The following is a 22,248-nucleotide window of genomic DNA, read 5'->3' on the forward strand; positions in this document are numbered from 1 at the left end:
TTTTACAACAAACTAAACCTAGACAACCACTGTATTTTTATGAAAATTTATTTAAGAAAATTTGAAATGATTGCACAAAATGATAATTGGTAATTGCTTAGAATAATTTATGATTAGGATAATTTTTTAGCTTATAAGTATTAAATGTTTCAAAACACTTTCTTGTTAACAACAATCTTTTTTTACAATTATTACCTTCAAAATATAACTTTTTTAATTAAATTAATATTAAATAATTAATTCATATTAACTGCATATATTACTATAAATTCAAATTTAATTACTCTAATAAATCAAGTGAAATCGAGTCACTTGTATTAATTAAAAAATAAAAAGATAGTCAACTGTCATTCAAAAAGCATTTTAATGTTTTTGTTAAATTCATTCCAAAATTTATTTTTGTACTCTCAAACTTAATATTTTTAACATAAATACAAATTATATGATGTCAAATGTTTATAATTTGTAAAAAACACTTTAAAAAATAAATATAAATTAGGGCATAAAATACAGGTTGAGGTTCCGCATTGGAGGCACATTGAATGGTAGATTTTTACACTGGACAATATTTAATGATCAAAATTAAATGACAAACGACCAAAAGGCTAGCTCTTTCACATTGACAGCGACAATGGCAACCAGCTAGTAGGTAGCTAGGTAGTAGCTATACTTTTCCACACGGTTAATTTCCATTGCTACTCTAGTACTATTGATGCATTTCAGGGCCACAACATTAATTCCCAATTTGTCAAAAATAACCCCAAACCTATGTCCAACGAGTTCATAAAGATAATAAAACCAATCAAAATCAGTAAGAGATTAAGTAGCCAATTCATTTGAAATTGAGAAATGAGCATCACAGCTTTAAAACCTTCAAGTCTTCAACGAAAATTGCTAAAGCATCTAGAAGAAATGTTCGTAACAACCAATCAAAAGCAAATCAAAGTGCTATTCAAAAAATTAGAAATAACCAACCAAATATGAAAATATAAACTGATTTTTAGTATAGTTTATAGAATAAGCTCAAGCTTTTGCATGGCTTGAATAGGAATATTTAACTTGAAGCTGTCCTTCGACTACACAATCTCTATCAAAAAGCAACTTTATGTTTGTTATTATTATTATTATTTATGTATAATTTGAACATAAATCATAAGCTGAAAATTTTTGAGATATTACAAATTAAATGGTTTTTTTTTTGTTCACTTATATGGAAAATAATTACTTGTTAGTTTTGAGGAACATAATGCATAAGTAAAAATTTTTTAGAATACCAATAAGTGATTGATTAAATTAATTAAAATTCATCTTATTCGACGAAAAAATATTTAATTTGAATTTTACAGGTAATCATTTATTGAGATTATCTCGAATATATGACTTACAATAACTTATTTTAAATTATCAAATATAATAAATTTTATTTTATCTTGAAGTATTGAATAATTTATCTACTTAAATTTTTTTTTTTTACCAAAAAAAATTTTCTTAGAGTGAAACTGATAATTAAACACAATGATGCGAGGGACCAGAATGAAAAAGGAAATAAATTAAGAGTTTATTATTACACTGAATCTCCGAAAACAATAATATCATATACTATGGTATAGCAGTACGTGCGTAGTTGATTACTTGGTTAGTTAATTCTTGGTCAATTATTTTCTCAAAAAATTTAAAAAAAAAGTTTGTATGTTTTAAGAACCACAATTGTCTAGTTAAGATAAATTTAATTTGATAGCTTTTATGATCAAAATTAAATATCATATAGAATTGTTAAATTGCATTACTAATTTACATATAAATTTATTTACATGCATACAGATATATATATATAAATATATAAATTATTACTATAAATTTACTTTGAGATCAGAATTGTTTTGTATGTGGGGCTTAGCTCCATACATTTATTATTTTAAAAGCCCCAAAGCTTTTATTTTTAGCAACATAGCCATATTTTGGTAATAAATTTTTTTAAATTTTTTTGCAACAATGTTGGAATATCTTTTATTCTATTATTTTTTACCATATCATTTAAGTAATTTTTTATTATTTAAAATAATTGAGTTATAAAATATAATGATTAATGATATTCTTAATTAAGTATTGTTGTAGTATAAGTCATTTGTAAAAAATATATATATTATTAAAATAGATGTAACACAATTATGCTAAAATTTTGATTTTAATGTTGTTATTTCTAAAAATAGGTAAAAACAAACCCAAAATATGTAATCTAAAGTATTTTTATTTTTTAGACGAATAAAATAATTAATATTATTATTCCTCCAATTTCTCTTGAGATATTATTTCATGATCTTATGCTAAAAAGATAAATTGTGATCTTATTGTAAACAACCTCGTTTTGTTTCTTACTTAAAACCCCTGTAATTAAATTCGTACATGAAAATTCTAAAAGAAGGATATTATATTTTATTCTCTCTAATGCACTCTTATAAATATTTGAATTGAAGTCAACTCCATGCAAAAAAAAAAAAATCTATGGAGTCCTATTCTTTGGCCAAAAGGAAAAAAATTGTAAGGAGATTCGAAAGAAGTTTCAACGTCAACTAAGCGAAGGAGTCCAAGAAACCCGTAAGAAAGAGGACTGGGTCACAATTTGCTTATCATTGATTGATAATTAAAAGAGTGAGCTTGACTCATCAGTTATCTTGGTCATCTTAACTGCCAAGAAATTTCGGGCAGCAGATTAACACGCAAATTTTATCTTCCTACCTTTTTATTAAATTTTGAAGATTAAATAAAATTCATTTTATTAAATCTAATTTTTTTTATATTTAAGACAAATAAAATTTAAATTTTAATATTATATTTTCCGGCTAATAAGGATTATTGTAAATATATTGCTGGTTGAATAGCATAACCACATTAAAACTAGTTATATAACCAAATGAATTTTTACTCTTTTCTTGTTCATTTCATAGGTTTTTTTTTTTTTTTTTGGTTTGACCATTAAAATTGACAATTCTTAAGTTCATTTTCCTTATATTTTTACCAACTTCAATTCTGTAAATATATGAATATTCAATTCATAAAATTTCAAATTTTCTCAAAGAATTAAATTAGAGTCCATCAATCGAATCCATTCCTCATTCCAATTTTAAAAATTAAATTAGTTTGAAAGGATTCCATTGCACAAAACCAAAAACTGTCAAAATTGAGATAATATTTTGGATACTTTCCAAATACCCATCCAAATTTCTGGGAAAACAAAATTCAACACAGAGTGGATTTTGTCAGCATCAAATTGATAGGCGTTCACATCTAGAAAAGCTGTGATAACTTCCTGTATATGAGTCTACAATGTTTGAAAGATCTTAATTAATGCTATTTCCAAAATATTGTTATTATGTGTTACTACTTGAAGTAATTTAAAAAAGAAAGCAAGACATTTTACCTCAAAGTTATGATGCAAAATGCTACTTCTTCTGTCCTATGTTTTTTATTTATTTTTTTAGAATATTTCAAAATTATATATATTTTTTGAATATCTAAAATTTTTTTTTTATATTTGAAAATTATTTTTACTATTTTTTTTGTTTTAACCATTAAAAATCATGAAATTTTAATTTTATAAAAAAATTAATTTTAATATTAAATACATTAAAATTAAATTTTTTTAATTTCATGAAAATCAATACAAGACAAATAAATAGAGATAGAGGAAGTATCAAATTAGATTCTCTTTTGCATTTTTTTTCACAAAAAATATCCTAGTATAAAAATGAGGGAAGGATTGTATGTATAAGAATTTGAATTTTAAATTTATTAAATGTTATTTTTTAAATATAATTATATGAATTAATTAAATTAAATTTTAAATTTTTTATAATAATAAAATTATACTATTATACCAAAAGTAAAAATTTTAAATTCTACTAATAGAATTAGAAATTAGTCTTTTGTTTTACTAAAATACATTAATTAAAAAATCAAGTAAAAAGTAAACATATATAATCGTTCATCAAATTTTGTTTATAATAAGTAAACATAATAAATTAATAATTTCGTTTATGAATTTTAAAAATTTTACTTTTAATATATAAATAAAAATAATTCATAAAATAATATTTTAAGAACAAAATTTTCAATTATATACAACGAAAAGATGAGATGATACAAGGAAGCTTTGAATGGATGAGATTACAGACAATTTTCTCAAGAGAAATTATCTCAAAACCTTCTAAGCATAACAAAGATTTACGGTTTACACTCAACTCACACCCAAATGACAAGAAAATCCCGACTGTCACTCGGTCGCATTGAAACTAGTCTCGTAATTGGATACTGAACTGAAGAGTTGCTGACCTCAGAATCAGAAATGACAAAAGCAAAACGTCCATTAAACAAACACAAGAACGAAAAACCATTATTGACGTCACATTTTGTTATAATTCGCGTATTTATATTGTTTTTATTATATCGTATTAATTATATATAAAATATAAAAATTATCTTATTAAATTTCTATTAATCTTTTTTCTAATTTAAACCAATTCTGCGTACGGTTGTTTAAATCAGGACCATGTCTAGTTACGTTGTTCCTCTCCAGTCAAAAAAGAACAACGCGTTGAATCTCTTTGCTTCTTTGCAGACTGATCTCAAGTCTATATCTATCTTTTCACTTAGAACGAACTTCCAAGCAACATCTTCGAAACCCTCCTCTACATATTTCCCTAGCTACTAATATATAACCCTCACACTCACTCTCTTCTGCTCTACATTTAAACCAAACCAAAATTTAAAAGAAGAAGAAAAAAGGATTTGCCTTTTTCTCTTTTTTTCCCCCAAATTTTGTGATTTTCGGACATGGGGTTTGAAGATTCAGACAGAAGCTTGAAACCTGTAAAGATAAGGGAAGTTTGGTCGGATAATTTAGAATCAGAGTTCGCGCTGATCAGCCAGGTAATTGATGAGTACCCTTTCATCTCTATGGACACCGAATTTCCGGGTCTTGTGTTCAAACCAAAAGTGGATCCCACTAGGCCTTACCACGCCCAACTCCGACCCTCCGATCATTACAAGATCCTCAAATCCAACGTTGATTCTTTGAACTTGATCCAAGTGGGCCTCACCCTCTCCGATTCTTCAGGTAATCTGCCTAACCTCGGATCCGACGACACTCAGTTCATCTGGGAATTCAATTTCCGCGACTTCGATGTGGACCGTGACTTTCACGCCCTTATTCCATCCAGCTCTTGAGGAGGCAAGGGATTGATTTTGAGAAGAACAAGGAACAGGGAATTGACTCGGTACGGTTCGCTGAGTTGATGATGTCCTCTGGACTCGTTTGTAATGACTCAGTGAGTTGGGTGACTTTTCACAGCGCCTATGATTTTGGGTATCTGGTTAAGATACTAACGCGCCGGGACTTGCCGGGGGGCTTAGATGAGTTTTTGAGGGTTCTCAGGGTGTTTTTCGGCAACAGGGTTTATGATTTGAAGCACGTGATGAGATTCTGCAAGAGCTTGTACGGTGGGTTGGACCGGGTCGCTCGGACCTTGGAAGTGAAACGGGCGGTTGGGAAGTGTCACCAAGCTGGGTCCGATTCCCTGCTGACGTGGCACGCATTTAAGAAAATGAGGGACGTGTATTTTGTGAATGATGGACCGGAAAAGCATGCCGGTGTATTGTATGGATTGGAAGTATATTAAATTTAATTTGTTAATTAAATTAAATTGTCGAATTATTTTAACATAAATCTATTTAATTCATTGATTAAGTTGAAAATTTTATAACTTTCTCTCATTTTTATCCTACTATTGAAATTGAAACTAAGAACACTCAAATTCTAATATCACTAAAATTAAAGTTCTTTAATCAAAATTATATATTCAATAAGTTAAGATGTGTTGTATTTTTCTCCACACTAGGTAGTTGCATTGACCATATAATTGAGACTAAACATTAAAATAGCACTAGTATTTTTATTTGGGTATGTTAGCCAGGACAAAAAGGAGAGGAAAGGATTCAAACTTTGACACTTGGGGTTCCTCAATTCCTAAGTGAATATATATATATATATATATACATATATATATATACATATATATATATATAACCATTAGATCAAAGAGATCAAAAGTAGAAAATGTCAAATATTTGAAACACTCCTTATTCTTTTATTTTATCTTATATATATTCTCACTGCAATCATCAAATAACTTACTAGTTAGAATCTTTCAACAAGCTATATTTATCAGTTAACTATAATAATAAATTCTTATTAATAATAATGTATGCAACAGGGATGTTCCATCAATATTCCACTATTAGGGAGGCATGAAGGGCAGTTGTTCCCAAGTGACAGTTCAAGCTGAAAAATCCTGCCGAGAACACCCAATACGAAGTGGGTGAAATTTATAAGCCTAAACAGGCCACCCGCACCGGAGACAGGTTAGAAGCGGCAAAATGGAAGGGTTGGGCAAGTCAGGCATGGCGCTGCCCAAGATTAGGCTCGGTCTTGGTTGGGCTTTTCCAGCTCAGCCCACCTACAATACGTGGTAGGCTGTGTCACATATTTTTAAACATTGAGCCTAGCATGGCTCGCTGTCTGACTATTCTATGGGTTGTGTCCGAGTCATAGTAAGCTGACCAGGCTTGATCCAATGGTTTTTTTTTTTCTTTTCTTTTTTATGTACATCTTTTTTCTTGAGTTGTTAGTTTTTTATGTATTTATTATTTTGATACCATACTTATGAAAAAAACAGTTAAAAAAATTAGACATTCAATTTAGTGGTTCAGCTTAATCTGCTTACATTAATAAATTTTTATCTTTCAATTCACAAATAACATATAAAATCTATATACTGACTTACATCAAATATAAACATTTTACTTAAAAATTTATATTTGATATGTTGTTAGTATATAAAATTTATATATTATTAATAAATTAAATTATGTTAATTCATTAATAAGATAAATCGAATAATACTATCTCATTTAATATAAATAATGTTTTTACTTCAAATTTTATTTAAAGAAATCCATAAAATGTTATTTGAATAGAAGATACGTATCTTATCGGTTTTTGGTTTATCTTAATTAGGAAGGACTAACCAAATGTCAAGTGATTGTATTTGATATTTTTGAAAAGTGGGATTAAAATCCAACTTTATAAGTATATATAAATATATATAGATGCATGCACTTATCATTGAATTAAATGTTTGGATACAATTTTAATGGACTATTGTTGAATTTGATAGTGAGACTACATTAGAACTAAAGTGCCAAGAAATTTAATCACGAAGGCATGTTAATGCAAAATATTGGATGTTCTTAAATTGATGCTTTTAATCTTGAAATTAAGTCACTTTTAATGAATGGCCATCTCTTTTATTTCAAAACTCAAACTCATGATTTTCAAAATGAAATCTTAAGATCTAACCGCTAGAATGTCCCTTTGAAAACACTATAAATATATATATATATATATATATATAAATATATATATATATATATATATATATATAGTGTTATGCTTAATATTGGAATTTGGCTAACTAAACTCAAGAATATTGTACATGGAGTGGAATGGAATTGATATAATCATGTTTTTCTTGTCCTATTCAACTATATTAATTTGGAGTCACATTTTATCTCATTCTATTAGCCCCTTAGAGCATAAACTAGAATTTGTTACACACGATGTGTGTAACTTTTTTTTTTTTTTTTAAGTTTTGGAATAAATGGTTTTTTTTTTAATGTAGAAATGAGTAATTTTTGTAAAATTTTAAACAAAAAATATGTTTAATAAAAAAATTTAGGAAGATATATAAATGTTTCTTAGTTTAAATTTATTATAATATATTTTAATTTTTCATAATTTTTTAAATTGAATTGCTATAACTTGACTCATCACATCAATTCTACCAAACACTTTTGTCTTAATTTTTATACAAAGAATTATAAATTAAGCTATATATATTTGGAAAGCCTATTGAGTTTACTTTTCAATGAAATAAGTAGAATTGAATTTGAAGTTTTTTATGAATAAATACGTAGTTTTTATTAGAAGATATACAGATTGTTTAACAGCGACATATGATGTAGATTTAAAAAATTGTTATAATTAATCCACAAGGAATCACAAGATGAGCCATATATGATTAGAAAACTTATCAAATCTAGTTTTTAACGCATTAAAAAGATTTTAATTTTGAGTTGGATATTTTTAGATATGATAATTTTCGTAATTCAATCATGATGTTGCTGCCTTATAGCTTATATATCCTTAAGTAAAAATTAGACAACTCTTCATTAAAAACTCATATTCGACTTTCGTTTGTTTCAATAGAAAGTAGATTCAACATGCTTTCCAACGATATATAATAATCACAACAATAACTTATCCATTAATATAAAATTTTATTTTAATTCATTACTACAAATCATAACATTTCATACAAAAATAAAATTTTTTTTTAATTTTTAAAAACTCAAATATTCACTTTCAGTCTTTAAACCTCATTCAATAATTATTAATAAATTTTAAGAATATAAAATAAACAAAACTCAATAATTTACCGAAATAGATTATGAAGATTAATGAAAGATTTCATAATTTTTTTAAATTTTTTTTTAATTTCAACTCCAAATAATAACAATCAATATTTTTTAATTTGATCCAGTGAGCCACTTGTACCAAGCAGATTATGTCGGTATAATTGATAGTCACTTCTTTTTTTTTTTTTCTTTTTCTTGCCATGCAATATATATATATATATATATATATTTGTTGAACAGGAACCACAATTTGGTTGATTGGAATTGACGTGAATGAGATAATTTTCACACATTTAATTAATTTAACTATGCATATTTTAATTTTAAAAGAAAGAAAGTACTCAGCGTATTAAAAAAAATGCATTTCTATTTTGTTTATCTTTTATGGAAAAAGAGTTATATTTTTCAAATGTTAAGCCAGTTGGTAAGTTAGCCAACAGACCACAGTGCCGATAGAGTCACCCAACTTCAGTAAACTTCTTTTTCGAAGTACCAACCAGTGTTAATTTATTGCTACAAAGTAAAGGAAAACCTTTTGAATATATATATAAGAAGAGATTAGAGACCACAGTCTAATTCTTTATTAATTTTATATTTTTTTAATTATTAATTTTAATAAATTTAAAAAAAATGAATGAGATAAATAAAAATAAAAAAATAATTTAATCTCATCACTTAAATTTATTAAAATTAATAGTTAAATTATATTATGTAAATTGAACTTTTCTCTCTCTCTCTCTCTCTCTCTATATATATATATATATATATATATTCACACATTCATAACAAAAGCAAACTCTTTAACATACTTAATTTCAACTTTATCCGTACCCTTGTTTTAACTTTATATATATATATATATATATATATATATATTCACACATTCATAACAAAAGCAAACTCTTTAACATACTTAATTTCAACTTTATCCGTACCCTTGTTTTAACTCCAAAGGAAAATCGTAAGATAAAGAAAAGTTAAATGGTAATCCATTTATATTGAACTGTGTGAATTATTTCATTCAATATTAATTTGGTACTAATATTAGTAAATTCTAACCAATTGAGCATTAATTCAGGTTATATGTACATGTTTTGGTTAAAATTTTAAAAATTATGGATTCGAAAATATTTAAACATGTAATATCATCAATAAAATTTGTATTTTTCTTGAAACAATTAATGAAAAGTTTTTAGAGGTTATTGGCTCATAAAATTGCTATGATCAATGCAAAAAAACTTAATTAAAATTGATGGTGGAGCTTTCTCTGGCTTGATCGTATTCCATATTTACATCAAGCACTAAAGGACAATTGGATACTCTTTAAGTTCTAACAACCCAACAAAAGTAAAAGTATATATGAGATGAAAGAGATGGAAAATGCAAAGGGCCAAAAACTCTCTCCCTTCTTTATAAAACCTAAAAACAGCAACAAATGTAGTCAATTACTAACATTAAAAATTGCATAGTTTGTTATAAATTGAAGAAATCTCTAGAATAAAATTATTTTATTTTTTTTATATTTTTTATTATAATGCTACAATTGCATGAAAATATATAAGCTAAACACTAAATATTCTCAATCTTAAAATCTAAGATTTTCATGCATTAAAATAACTAATCAAAGGAGTAATTTATTCTTTACACATAATAAGAAAATATCTAATAGATTTGGTGTAATTACCCAAATGACTCCTTATTCTAAAAATAAGAAACTTAATTAAAATAAACAAAGCCAACTAATCAAGTAATAATGAAGATTGAATTTTCACACTCTCCCTCAAGCTAAGTGGTAGATATCAATTATGCCCAATTTAGATTTTAGATTCTCGAAGTTGTTTCGAGAAAGAACTTTAGTGAATATATCTGTAGTTTAGAGGCATGTGGGAGTATAAACTAATCTAACCATTTTTTCTCTATTTTCTCTTTGATGAAGTGATGATCAATCTTCACATGTTTAGTCTTATTATGATGAACATGATTTTTGCTATACATAAGGCATCTTTGTTGTCGCAGAATATCTTCATGAGTTTTTCTACAAAGACTTTTAACTCCCCTACTAACATTTTTAGCCAAATTCCTTCACATATACCATAGGACATAGCTCTAAACTCAGCTTCTACACTAGTTTTAGTCACCATGGATTTCTTCTTGCTTCGTCAAGTAACCAAATTTTCCTACACATAGGTACAATAACTAGTAGTTAATCTTCGGTTAGTAACAGATCCAATCCAATCAGTATCATTGTAAATTTTAACATTTTGACGTGATGTCTAATTAAAAAATAATCTTTGCCAGGATTCTTCTTTAGGTACTATAAGATTCAATATACGTCCCTGAAGTGTTCTTCGATTGGCTTATTCATAAATCTATTTACCATGCTAATTGAAAAATTGATATTTGGTTTTGTGTGGGAGATAGATGAGTTTTCCAACAAGTTTTTAATATTTGCCCTTATTTGTTGGTGGACTTGTTTATTCCATTCCTACCTTATTCATTGTGTCCATATGGATGTCAATAGGTTTGCATCCAAGCATTCTAGTTTCCTTTATTAAGGTTAGGATATACTTACACTGTGAAACATAAATGCCATTTCTTGAGCAAACTACTTTTATGCCACAAAAATATTTGAGATGTCTCAAATCTTTGATTTCAAAATCTTTGCTAGAAAGTTCTTTAGGTTGATAATTTTCTCCGCATAGTCTCCAGTAAGAATAATGCCATCCATATAGACAATAAGAATGGCTATTTTTCCTTTAAGTGAATATTCAACAAATATGGTATGATCGGTCTGGCGTTGTGAAAAACATACTTCTTTACCATTTTTGTTAGTCTATCAAACCATGCATGTGAAGGTTGTTTGAAACCATATAAGTACTTTTGAAGTTTACATACCTTGCAAGAATGATCCTGATTTTTGAATCTTGGAGGGATTTTCATGTAAACTTCTTCTTTTAAATTGCCATTAAGAAATGCATTTTTGACATCTAGTTGGTAAAATGACCAATTTAGATTTACGGCAAATGATAATAACATCCGGATTGAATTAAGTTTAGCAATTGAAGCAAATTTTTCTTCATAGTTAACACCATAAGATTGAGTAAATCCTTTTGTAATAAAACGAGTTTTGAATCTGTTGTTGCTTCCATCCATATTGTGCTTGATAGTAAAAATTCATTTGGACCCAACTAAATTTTTTCCTTTGGGTAGTTGTAAAATCTCCCATGTTTTATTCTTTTTTAGGGCCCTGATTTTTTTTAAAATAGTCATCTTCCATTTTGGTTGCATGAGTGCTTTATAAATATTTTTAAAAATTTGCATATTATTTAGTGTGATAACAAAAGTCTAATAACTGGGTGATAAACCTTTATAAGAAATCACATTACAGATTTAGTGTTGAATACATGATCTTACACATTTTCTTAGAGTAATCAGTTGATCAAGATCATCAAAAGATTCAATTGAATTAGATTTAGTAAAAGTGTTACCTATGTTGGTTTCAAATATCTCTAGAATCGATTCAGATTCTTGGTTTTACTTTGAAGATGTACATTCTCATAGATGCTTATGAGTTTTATGTTTTCTTGAATAAACAATCAATTATTTGTTTGTTTTTCCTTATGTGAACTTCAGGTTTGGAGGATCTGGTTGGATGTTTTAGACTTAAAAGGAGTTTGAGGATATGGTTGGATGTTTTGGGCATGAAAGAGAGTTTGAAAAGTGTTTGGTAGTTCGGTAATAAGATCTTTCCAAAGCTAATATTCTCGTGTGATTGGATTTTTTTCATAAATGGTATTTTTGGGAAAATATGGTTAATTTTAAAAAGAGGTAACATTCATGGAATGGTAGAATTTCTTTGTTACTAGTGGGTAACACTTGTATCCTTTTTTATTCAAAAAGTATTCGAGAAATATGCATATGATGGATTTGTGATCTAATTTGCTTTGGTTTTGTTTATTTATAAGAACAAATACAGTGTATCTAAACACTTTAATAGGAATAGACAAGATGATTTGAATGTGAGAATAAGAATCAAAAAGAGAATGGCAAGGACTTAAAATTTTATGACTTGAGAAGGTATTCTGTTTATAAGATATGTAGTGATAAAAATAGCCTCACCCTAAAAATACTTAGGTACATGGCAACGATCATTAGGTATCTTGTAACTTCTAACAAATGTAGATTATTTTTTTCAATAACGCCATTCTACTGAAGAGTATTGACATATAAGCTTTGATGAATTATACCATGCTTTAATAGATATAATCCAAGGATTAGATTATAGTAGTCTCTTCCATTATCGGTTTTCAACACTTAAATTTTAGTTTTGAATTGAGTTTGGATCATATTGTTGAAGTTTTGGAATAGTTGGCCCACTTTTGATTTTTTTCTTTAGAAGGAATACCCAAGTAATCCCGGTATAATCATCAATAAATGTGACAAACCATCTAGAGTCAGTAATATTATTTACTCTTGAGGGACCTCAAATATCACTGTGTATCATTAAAAAAAGATGAAATGATTTGTAAAGCTAATTAAGATATGTGATATGAGTATATTTGGATAGTTGGTAAATTTCACACTGAAAGTTGTTAGAATTTTTATTGAATAATGAGGGAAACAATCTTTTGAGGTACAAAAAATTTGGATAACCTAACCGATAGTGCTGCAACATAATAATACTATCTTTATTATTAATGAAAGATGAAGCCACACAAAAAAATCTTCTGATATTGTCTTTCAAAATCATTAGCTCTTAGAATATAGAGTCCTATATTCATTTTAGCATTGTCAATCATCTTTCCTGAATCCAAATCCTAAAATTCACACATATTTGAAAAAAATTTAGTAACACACTTAAGTCTCTTATAAATTTACTTATAGACAATAGATTGCAACTTAGATTTGGGGTAAACAGAACATAATCAAATGTTATCTCTTTAAAAATAATAGCAAAACTTGCATCGACTACTTTAAAAATGACCCATTAGTAATTTAAAGTTTAAAGTTTTCATGACATGGATTGTATTTACTAAATTTAGATGCATCCCCAATTATATGGTCTGAAACTCCTGAATCCACAATTCATAATTTTGATTTCTCTAGTTTTACACTCAAGACACTTAAAAAATTACCTTTTTATGCTAAAGAACCTATTTAAATAGGGGTAGTAATATTTTGCAGTGATTGGAATACGCTAACTCCATGGTTAGGGGTAACCTCCAATGCCAAGCTTTCCCTTCCGTTGGCCATACTGGACTTTGAATGAAATTTTTCAAAAGTTTAGATCGTGCTTTAATACCATGAAAAAAAATCTCTAGAATAAAACTATTTTATTCTTCTATAATTTTCTTATTACAATGCTAGAATTGTATAAAAATATATAGGTTAAATACTGAATATTCTTAACCTTAAAACCTAATATTTTCATGCATTAAAACAGCTAATCAAATGAGTAATTTACTCTCTATACATAATAAAAAAATATCTAATAAATTTGACGTAATTACCCAAAATTATTACTTATTCTAAAAATAAAAAACTTAATTAAAATAGACAAAGTCAACTAATCAAGTAATAACGAAAATTAGATTTTCACATAAATGCAATTCTTAGATAGTGGTTTTGTTCTCTATTTATAATTACATTATTTGAAATAAAAATCACATTTTACTACTTTTTTATAAAATAGAGATTGCTTATTGATTAAACAAAAAAAAAAAAAAACTATCTTCCTGCTAGTTGTTACTTAATTATAGTTATGTGAAAATTTCTTACATTTAATTATAAAAAAAATTTACATATAACATCCTAACTTTGACAAATTGCCATGCGATTTCCCATGTGCAAACTCAATGTATCCATATAGTTTGTCATCCCTACATGTGAAAAAAGCTCTATAACTCTAGGATCCATGTTTTTCTCCATTAAACAAATATGAATGCTGATCCTAAACTATAACAATCTCCTTTGAGGCAAAATGGTTCTAGGTTTCCATGAAAACCTTGACAATAACATCATAGTAACATGGAGAATTCAGCTTTAGAAAACATTGAAGAAGTTCTTGAAGATCATTTTTGGAGTAGTTTATTTTTCCATGATCATTTGGTGCATGAAATGTTGAAAATCTTGATATAGGTCGTTGGAATCCTTTTCCACAATGATGCTGACGATGATTTTAGGGCAAGTGCTAAGCAAAACTTTCGATGGTCTTGAAAGATCAAATTCAAACACTATAGAAAAATAAAAATTTAGTGGCTATTTTTTAGTGGCATTTTTAAATAAACGCAACAAAGTTTCGTGTTTTTATAAGGTTAGTGATTTTTTTTATAAAACGCCACTAAATTCTTATATAGCGGCGTTTGGATTTAAAAACGCCATTGAAAGTATATTTTTATGGTGTTTGTTGACCTAAAAGTCGCTATGTACTTTGACTTTTATAAATATCGTGACGTTTTTAATGTAAACACCACTAACGGGCATTTCTGCACTCTTTAAAAAACCCTTAAAACGCTAGAGGAAAATATCAAATCTAGGACCTTATGGTTAATAGCCGTATGCTCTAATCGATTGAACTACTCCAGTGTTTTTAACAAAGGATTATTCAAGGCGTTTATAATGTAAACGTCGCTAACAGGCATTTTTGCACTCCTTAAAAAAACTTTCAAAAAGTTAAAAAGAATGATCAAACTTAAGACCTTATGGTTAATAGCCTTATACTCTAACCGACTGAACTACTCTAGCGTTTTTAGCAAAGGATTATTCAAAACCTTTTTGATTAAAAATATCTTGAATAATCTTCAATAAAAATTAAAGAGGATTATTTAAGGCGTTTTCTGTCAAAAACACCTTGCATAATCTCCAATAAAAAATAAAAGAGATTATTCAAAGTATTTTTAGTCAGAAATACCTTAAATAATCCTATTCAATTTTTTGTAAGAGATTATTTAAAAACGCCTTGAATAATCTAAAAAAAATGCATGAGATTATTCAAGGTATTTTTGGTTAGAAAACACCTTGAATAATCTCTTTCAATTTTTTTAAGGGATTATTCAAGGCATTTTTTAGCTAAAAAATACCTTAAATAATCCCAACAAAAATAAAAAAAAATATTGAAGGTCTTTTTTTTTTTTGTAAAAAATACATTGAATAATCCTATAAAGAATGGAAGAGGATTATTTAAAGCATTTTATGCCAGAAATGAATTAAATAACCTTATTCAATCTTTTAAAGGATTATTCAAGGCGGTTTTTGAATAATCCTAAAAAGAATGGAAGAGGATTATTCAAAGCATTTTATGCCAGAAATGAATTAAATAACCTTATTCAATTTTTTAAGGGATTATTCAAGGCGGTTTTTGCCCAAAAACGCCTTGAATAATCCCTTTTTATTTTATTTTTTGGATTATTCAAGGTATTTTTGACTAAAAACGCTTTGAATAATCTTTAAAAAAATTAAAGGGGATTATTGAAGACTTTTTTTTTTACCAAAAATACCTTGAATAATCTTTAAAAAAAATCAAAGGGGATTATTCAAGGCATTTTTGGCAAAAACACATTGAATAACTCCATTCAATCTTTTATAAGGGATTATTCGAGGCTTTTTTAGGCCAAAAATATCTTCAATAATCTAAAAAAAAGGGAAAAGATTATTGAAAGTATTTTTTGTAAAAAACACCTTGAATAATTTCTCAAAAAATGAAAAGGATAATTGAAGATATTTTTAGCGAGAAACGTCTTAAATAACCCTATTCAATTTTTTGTAAGAGATTATTCAAGGTATTTTCTGATAAAAAATGCCTTGAATAATCCCCCAAAAATGAAAAACCTTGAATAACTCTATTTAATTTTTTGTAAGGGATTATTCAAGATATTTTTTGGCCAAAAATACTTTAAATAATTTCAAAAAAAATGAAAGAGGATTATTTAAGGCATTTTTGCCCAAAAACACCTTGAATAATCCAAAAAAAAAATGAAACAGGATTATTCAATGCATTTGTGGCTAAAAACTCCTTGAATAATCTCATTTAATTTTTTGGGGGATTACTCAATGCGCTTTTAACAAAAAATACCTTGAATAATCCTAAAAAAATTAAAAGAGATTATTGAAAGCGTTTTTAGCCAAAAACGCCTTCACTAATCACATTTTCCCACTGCTAAATTTTACTTAAATTTTAAACCCGCGCGACCCCTTTTTGCTTTTCTTTTCCCTACTAATTTCTTTTATTTCTGCTCATTTTGGGTCTTTTTCTTCTCATTTTCTGCCTAAGTTTCAGTCATTTTATGATCAATTTTCATCTTTTTTTCTTTTGTTTTCACAAATTTCAAGTTAGCTTTCTTACATTTTGTGTCAAATCCCTAAACTTTCAGTCTGATTTATTGGTCAAATTCTTAAACTTCTTGCCTGATTTGTTATGTTTCTGCTGCCGTGCAAGCTCTATTGGTAAGCTTCATTTCAACATTGGCAATTTTAGTGTTTGACTATTTTTTTTTTTTACAAATTTATTTCATTATTGTAGTTTTGAGTGTGAATGCCTTGAATAATCCTAAAAAAATTGAAAGGGATTATTGAAAGCATTTTTAGTCAAAAACGCATTCAATAATCACATTTTTCCACTGCTAAATTTTACTTAAATTTTAAACCCGCGAGACCCTTTTTTGCTTTTCTTTTTCCTACTCATTTCTTTTATTTTTACTCATTTTGGGTCTTTTTCTTCTCATTTTCTGCCTAAGTTTTAGTCATTTTATGATCAATTTTCATCTTCTTTTTTTTTGTTTTCACAAATTTCAAGTTAGCTTTCTTGCATTTTGGGTCAAATCCCTAAACTTTCAATCTGATTTGTTGGTCAAATTCTTAAACTTCTTGCCTAATTTGCTATGTTTCTACTGCCGTTCAAGCTCCATTGGTAAACTTCATTTCAACATTGATAATTTCAGTGTTTGACTATTTTTTTTCTTTTTTTACGAATTTATTTCGTTATTGTAGTATTGAGTGTGATTTTGTTTGGTTGATGAGAAAAATTCAAGATAGAACAGAAAATGAAAGAAATAAGGTTTTTCTTTGAAAAACTTGAAATTGAACATTGAATTTAGTTACAAACACAAATGAAATTTTAAGTTTAATTTTTTTTTCAACAGAATATTTTTTAAATTACTAAAAAATTATTACTTGTTAACATGAATTTATTAATTCATTCAATATATCCTTAGAAAAGCATTTTGAAATAGTCTATTACGTTTTTTTTCATCTCATCTTGACATTTGTTTTGTTTGTTTTTCTAGATCATAATGTTTGATGAAATGACTTAATCTTACTTGCAAGGATTCGTTGTGCATGAAAACCATCAACAATAGAAAATGGTAGTGACCAAGGTGGAAAAAATCTTTCAACAAATGGTAGTATTCCAAATCTATACAATTATCAATTTCATACATTTTAAATTTTTTGTTAATGTACTAAAATAATTTGAATGTTATTGCATGTATTAAACTTTGTGTTCCATCCATATTGGAACAAATTATATATTTATAATATTCAGTTTATGAATTTAAGCTTGTTTTTATTTCCTTTTAATATTTTTTATTTAATGATAATAATCAATATTAAAAGAAAATTTTAAAAAAATAATTTTTTTTAATTTAGCGGCGTTTGTACCTAAAAATGCCTCAAATGTCAAAATATAGTGGCGCTTTTTACTATAAATACTACTGAATTTAGTGACATTTTCTACTATAAATGTCATTAAATTTAGCGGCATTTTTATTAGTTAGCAACATTTAGCATTTTTCTAAAAATGTCGCTATTTTTTTCAAGGCAAGTAGAGGCGGCACTCTCAACGGTATTTTGACAAATACTGCTAATTTTTTAATGACATTTATAAACGTCGCTAAATGTGAAAAAAAAAATGTCACTAAAAGCTTAATACCTTGCAATGAGATTCAGAGTTGATATCAGTAATGTGCGATATATTATCAATATTGTTGAAAGAGAAAGAAATGGATGTCAGCTCATCATTCTCCGTCGCTGAAAGGGCATTGTTTATGTCGCAAGACCTCGAGGAAGAGCAAAGTCTAGGATTTTTGGGTGCAGAGGTTTTGGATTTTGGTTTTGGTTCATAAACATCAGAAAGTTTTGGCCTGCCACACCTACATCCTGCATTGGCTGTAAACCGGATTTTCAACGGATTTTTCTTGTTGGAAGCCATAAAAACTAAAGAGAGAAAAATGTTTGTGTTTCTCAAGGTGTTAACTGAAACATTGATATGATAAAACCTGCTAAAAGGGTAGATTTGTTGAGTGTAAATTGCCTAGAAGGGGATTCTTGGTAGGAGTCCCTTTCAACAATTTTTTAATTTTCACTAGTCATTTTCTCGGGATTTAAAAAAGAAAAAATTGTCAGAGGTACTTGACTTTACTTAAAGGAAATGTTCGGCATGTTAATTTTGGGACAAGATTCTTCATTTTTTAAAAAATAAAAATCCTTTTTGAGTTTACTTTTTATAGATAAAGATTCATTTTCTGATATACATAAACAATGCTCTATCTTATAGTAATTTTGCCGATAATGATGCTTATGAGTAGATAATCTTATTAGTGGCAAACTTAAACTCTCTTTTAGATTTAATAAGATACAGATTTTAAGATTTGATTTCGGTCTGATTTCACTATATTTGATTTTCCTATTGGTTATCAAATATTTTATCAAATATTTAGTGAATATATATTGTTTAAGGTAGTTTTAAAATTCCATAAGTGAGTTTATCATGATAACGCATACTTCTAGGAACAATTGATAATGTATAAAAAGAACTCAAAATTTAAATATACTTTCATACTTTGTGCTCATCGTTCCTATATAATCCATATTAAAAAATCGATTCAAGGATGCCAAAATGAAAACAAGAAGAAAAATGAAGAATCTATAGCCTTTTCAGCCTTTTTTAGATAATAAAAAGTGATCTTATCCATTATGTGGAATAGTTATAATTTGTTAAAATAGATTTATAGTAATTAATTTCTATCATCTTGATCGAAAAAAAAAGCTTCTACCACCAATTTTTAGAGATCATATTAATTTTAACTCTGCGCAAATAAATAAATGAGTAAAATTAAGTGAAGCATAATAAACATTTGTTACAAATTAAAAGACTCAAAATTATTTGCATTATTATAGCAAAAGAAAAAATTTTGCTGCTTGTTATAATATTTAGCAACAAATTTAAGATAAAAACTAAAAACCAAGAGAATTTCAATCTTGAAACAATTGCACTTCTTCAACTTTATTCAATGCTAATCTCTTCAAAAAAAAAAAAAACGATTTCAATTACATATACCTTATCTCATATAATAACACCTTCGTCAAAACAGAATTAGATTCAATTCTCACAAAAAAGTATGCATGATATAGATGAAATATTTATTGATTAAAAAATAGTCCAAGCTAAAAAAAAAAAAAAAACAGAAGATAACACTAATGTTCTTGAAAGAAAAATAACTCCTAGGCCTCTTAAGCTTAACTCAAATAATAATAGCAATAGGGATCATAAGTAGAAAAGAGACTTATAATACTCTCCTTTCAAAAAAAAAAAAATTCATAGCGAGTAATAAAAGCACTCAAATATTTAGTTTAATAATTAATGCATGATTCTTCGGATTATTTGCGTTGGATAGAAATTCTTTCTTCAAATAAAAAACAGTGAATAAAAAAAAAAAGAAAAACTAACCTTAAAAGGCATTATTCTCCTTGCTCTTTGAGCATACTTAGAATCCTTTCTTCTTCAAATTATATAATTAGTAGTTACTGCCGTATTTACAAAACATTAAGGATTAAATCAATTTGGCCCTAACCTGTTGTTTCGACCAATATGAATTTCTTCCAACAGCTTCTCAAAAGCACTAACAATCTTGTTAATTATATTCCTTTGAATAAAACTAACGCAAGCTTTCACTGGAGAGTTAACATCACCCCAAACAAGGCAAAGAGTGTGTTCCCTGGGAGTAGTACTTTCAAGTGGCAATGCCGGCATTGGCTGTAAATAAACCCATGCAGCCTTTTTCACGAGCAAGTTGGTTATGGGAATCTCGTAAGCAGATTGAATCGTCAACCCTTTTGAATAAGGATTATTCTTCGACCCTTTGACTGAAGGAATCAAGTCTTTCAATGAAGTGTATGAAATAAGAGAGCCCGAATCCAATTCTGATGGGAGGTCTGTACAACAATTAGATTGCTGTTGTGAAATGACCGCTTGAGTGTTTTTTGGAAAACTGAAAGCAAGGTTTTTTGACTGATTAGGTTGGGAAGCCATGGATTTTTTTTTTTTTTGAGTTTGAAGAAAGATTGAATTCTACGATTATCTATGGCTTGAGTTATTTTGAAAGAGAAAAGCTCCTACAAGATTTGAGTCTATCGGTTGGAGACTTCAAAGTCTAGTTGGTTTCAATTTCAAAAAAAGTAATCCAAGAAAATCTTTTTGAGTCCTGTTTTGTAATGCAACCTAAAAAATATTAAAACTTGTGATCAATTAATTAATTCATTATGAATACAATCTGATATTTTCACTCCTCTATTAATTTAACTTAGGCAGAATTTTTTTTTAACTGTGTCTAGCTTTCTTAGTATGAAGTTACTGCACAAAAGAAAAAACATGTGAAACAAATTTAAAATCATATTATCCTCAAATAGTTTAATTGAACTGATCTAGAGGATATTGTTAGATTCAAATACAAAATTTAAGGAGCAAAAGCTCAAAGAAGTGATAATCATTTCATTACATTCATCCATTGATAAAAAAATTATTACTAGTACTATAAATTTTCAAATGTAATAATTAAGGAGTTGCAGATCCATCATGGTTCATGGTGGTGTTTCTTTCTTGGTTTCAGCTTACACTAACCTTATTCTTCCATGGCTGCTCATCACTCTGCTACTTGACCATATAAGCTTAGACAAAAAAAAAAAAAAAACATAGAGAATGGCCAAAACATCCTCCACTCGCAAGTAAATGTAATGTGTTCATCTAAACCCATATTAAATAACTTTTTGACATTTTTTTTCCAATGGTTACAGAGTGTATGGCCTTAAAGTTTGTTTCAAGATAATAATAGGGTTTAAAATCGAAGATTTTTGCAAATCCCGCTTTAAAGGTGAAAACATGATGAATTGAATCAGAAGTACACTCATAATTATATATATCCACCTTTTGATATATCTCTTAACGTATAATTTTAAATTGATAATTTTTCATCATATGTAACATGAGAACTTGTTAGAGATGAGAGATTGATGCATAGGCATGATTTGGGTTAAAATATCGCTTTTTTTTTTGGTTTAAAAAAAAGGGGATAAGTAAATTATATTGTTTTTAAACTAAAGATGTTTTGTAAGATTTTATACTTAAATTATTAGCATTGACATTGAACATGAATTAACAGTAGGAATATTCAAATCCACGATCACCATTGAATTTATGAACCAAATCAATTTTTTTATACATAACTAAATAGAATATTAAAAATGAACTCTTAACTAATGAAAGAGTCTTTTAATTCCGTTTATATAATAATAATAATAATAATAATAATAATAATAATAATAATAATAATAGAAACGAACTCAATTAAAATATGACTCTTGTACCTTAAATATTGAGACCGAACATCCCTACATATTACCTTGCAAAGCCTAATCCAACTTAACCTCTTTAATTTGAAAGATACA

General features: G+C 27.4%; 1 protein-coding gene and 1 pseudogene across 2 annotated transcripts; both read left to right on the forward strand.

Annotated features, from left to right (window-relative positions):
* The first annotated feature begins 4,830 nt into the window (after positions 1-4,830).
* LOC111285174 (putative CCR4-associated factor 1 homolog 9 pseudogene) lies at positions 4,831-5,759 on the forward strand (annotated as a pseudogene). The gene has a single exon (XR_016342746.1). The product of XR_016342746.1 is annotated as a putative CCR4-associated factor 1 homolog 9 pseudogene (transcript).
* Positions 5,292-5,759, forward strand: LOC149518374 (putative CCR4-associated factor 1 homolog 9). Its single transcript, XM_089761959.1, has one exon. The coding sequence runs from the start codon at positions 5,292-5,294 to the stop codon at positions 5,673-5,675; it is 384 nt and encodes a 127-aa protein (XP_089618085.1). The 3' UTR covers positions 5,676-5,759.
* Positions 5,760-22,248: the final 16,489 nt, after the last annotated feature.

This window comes from Durio zibethinus, chromosome 6 (assembly GCF_047325235.1).
Source record: "Durio zibethinus cultivar Kanyao isolate XHJ-2024 chromosome 6, ASM4732523v1, whole genome shotgun sequence".
NCBI lineage: Eukaryota > Viridiplantae > Streptophyta > Magnoliopsida > Malvales > Malvaceae > Durio > Durio zibethinus.

Excerpts from the sequence above, each read along its gene's own strand:
- LOC149518374 (XM_089761959.1), top strand. The coding sequence starts at position 5,292 with ATGATGTCCTCTGGACTCGTTTGTAATGACTCAGTGAGTTGGGTGACT.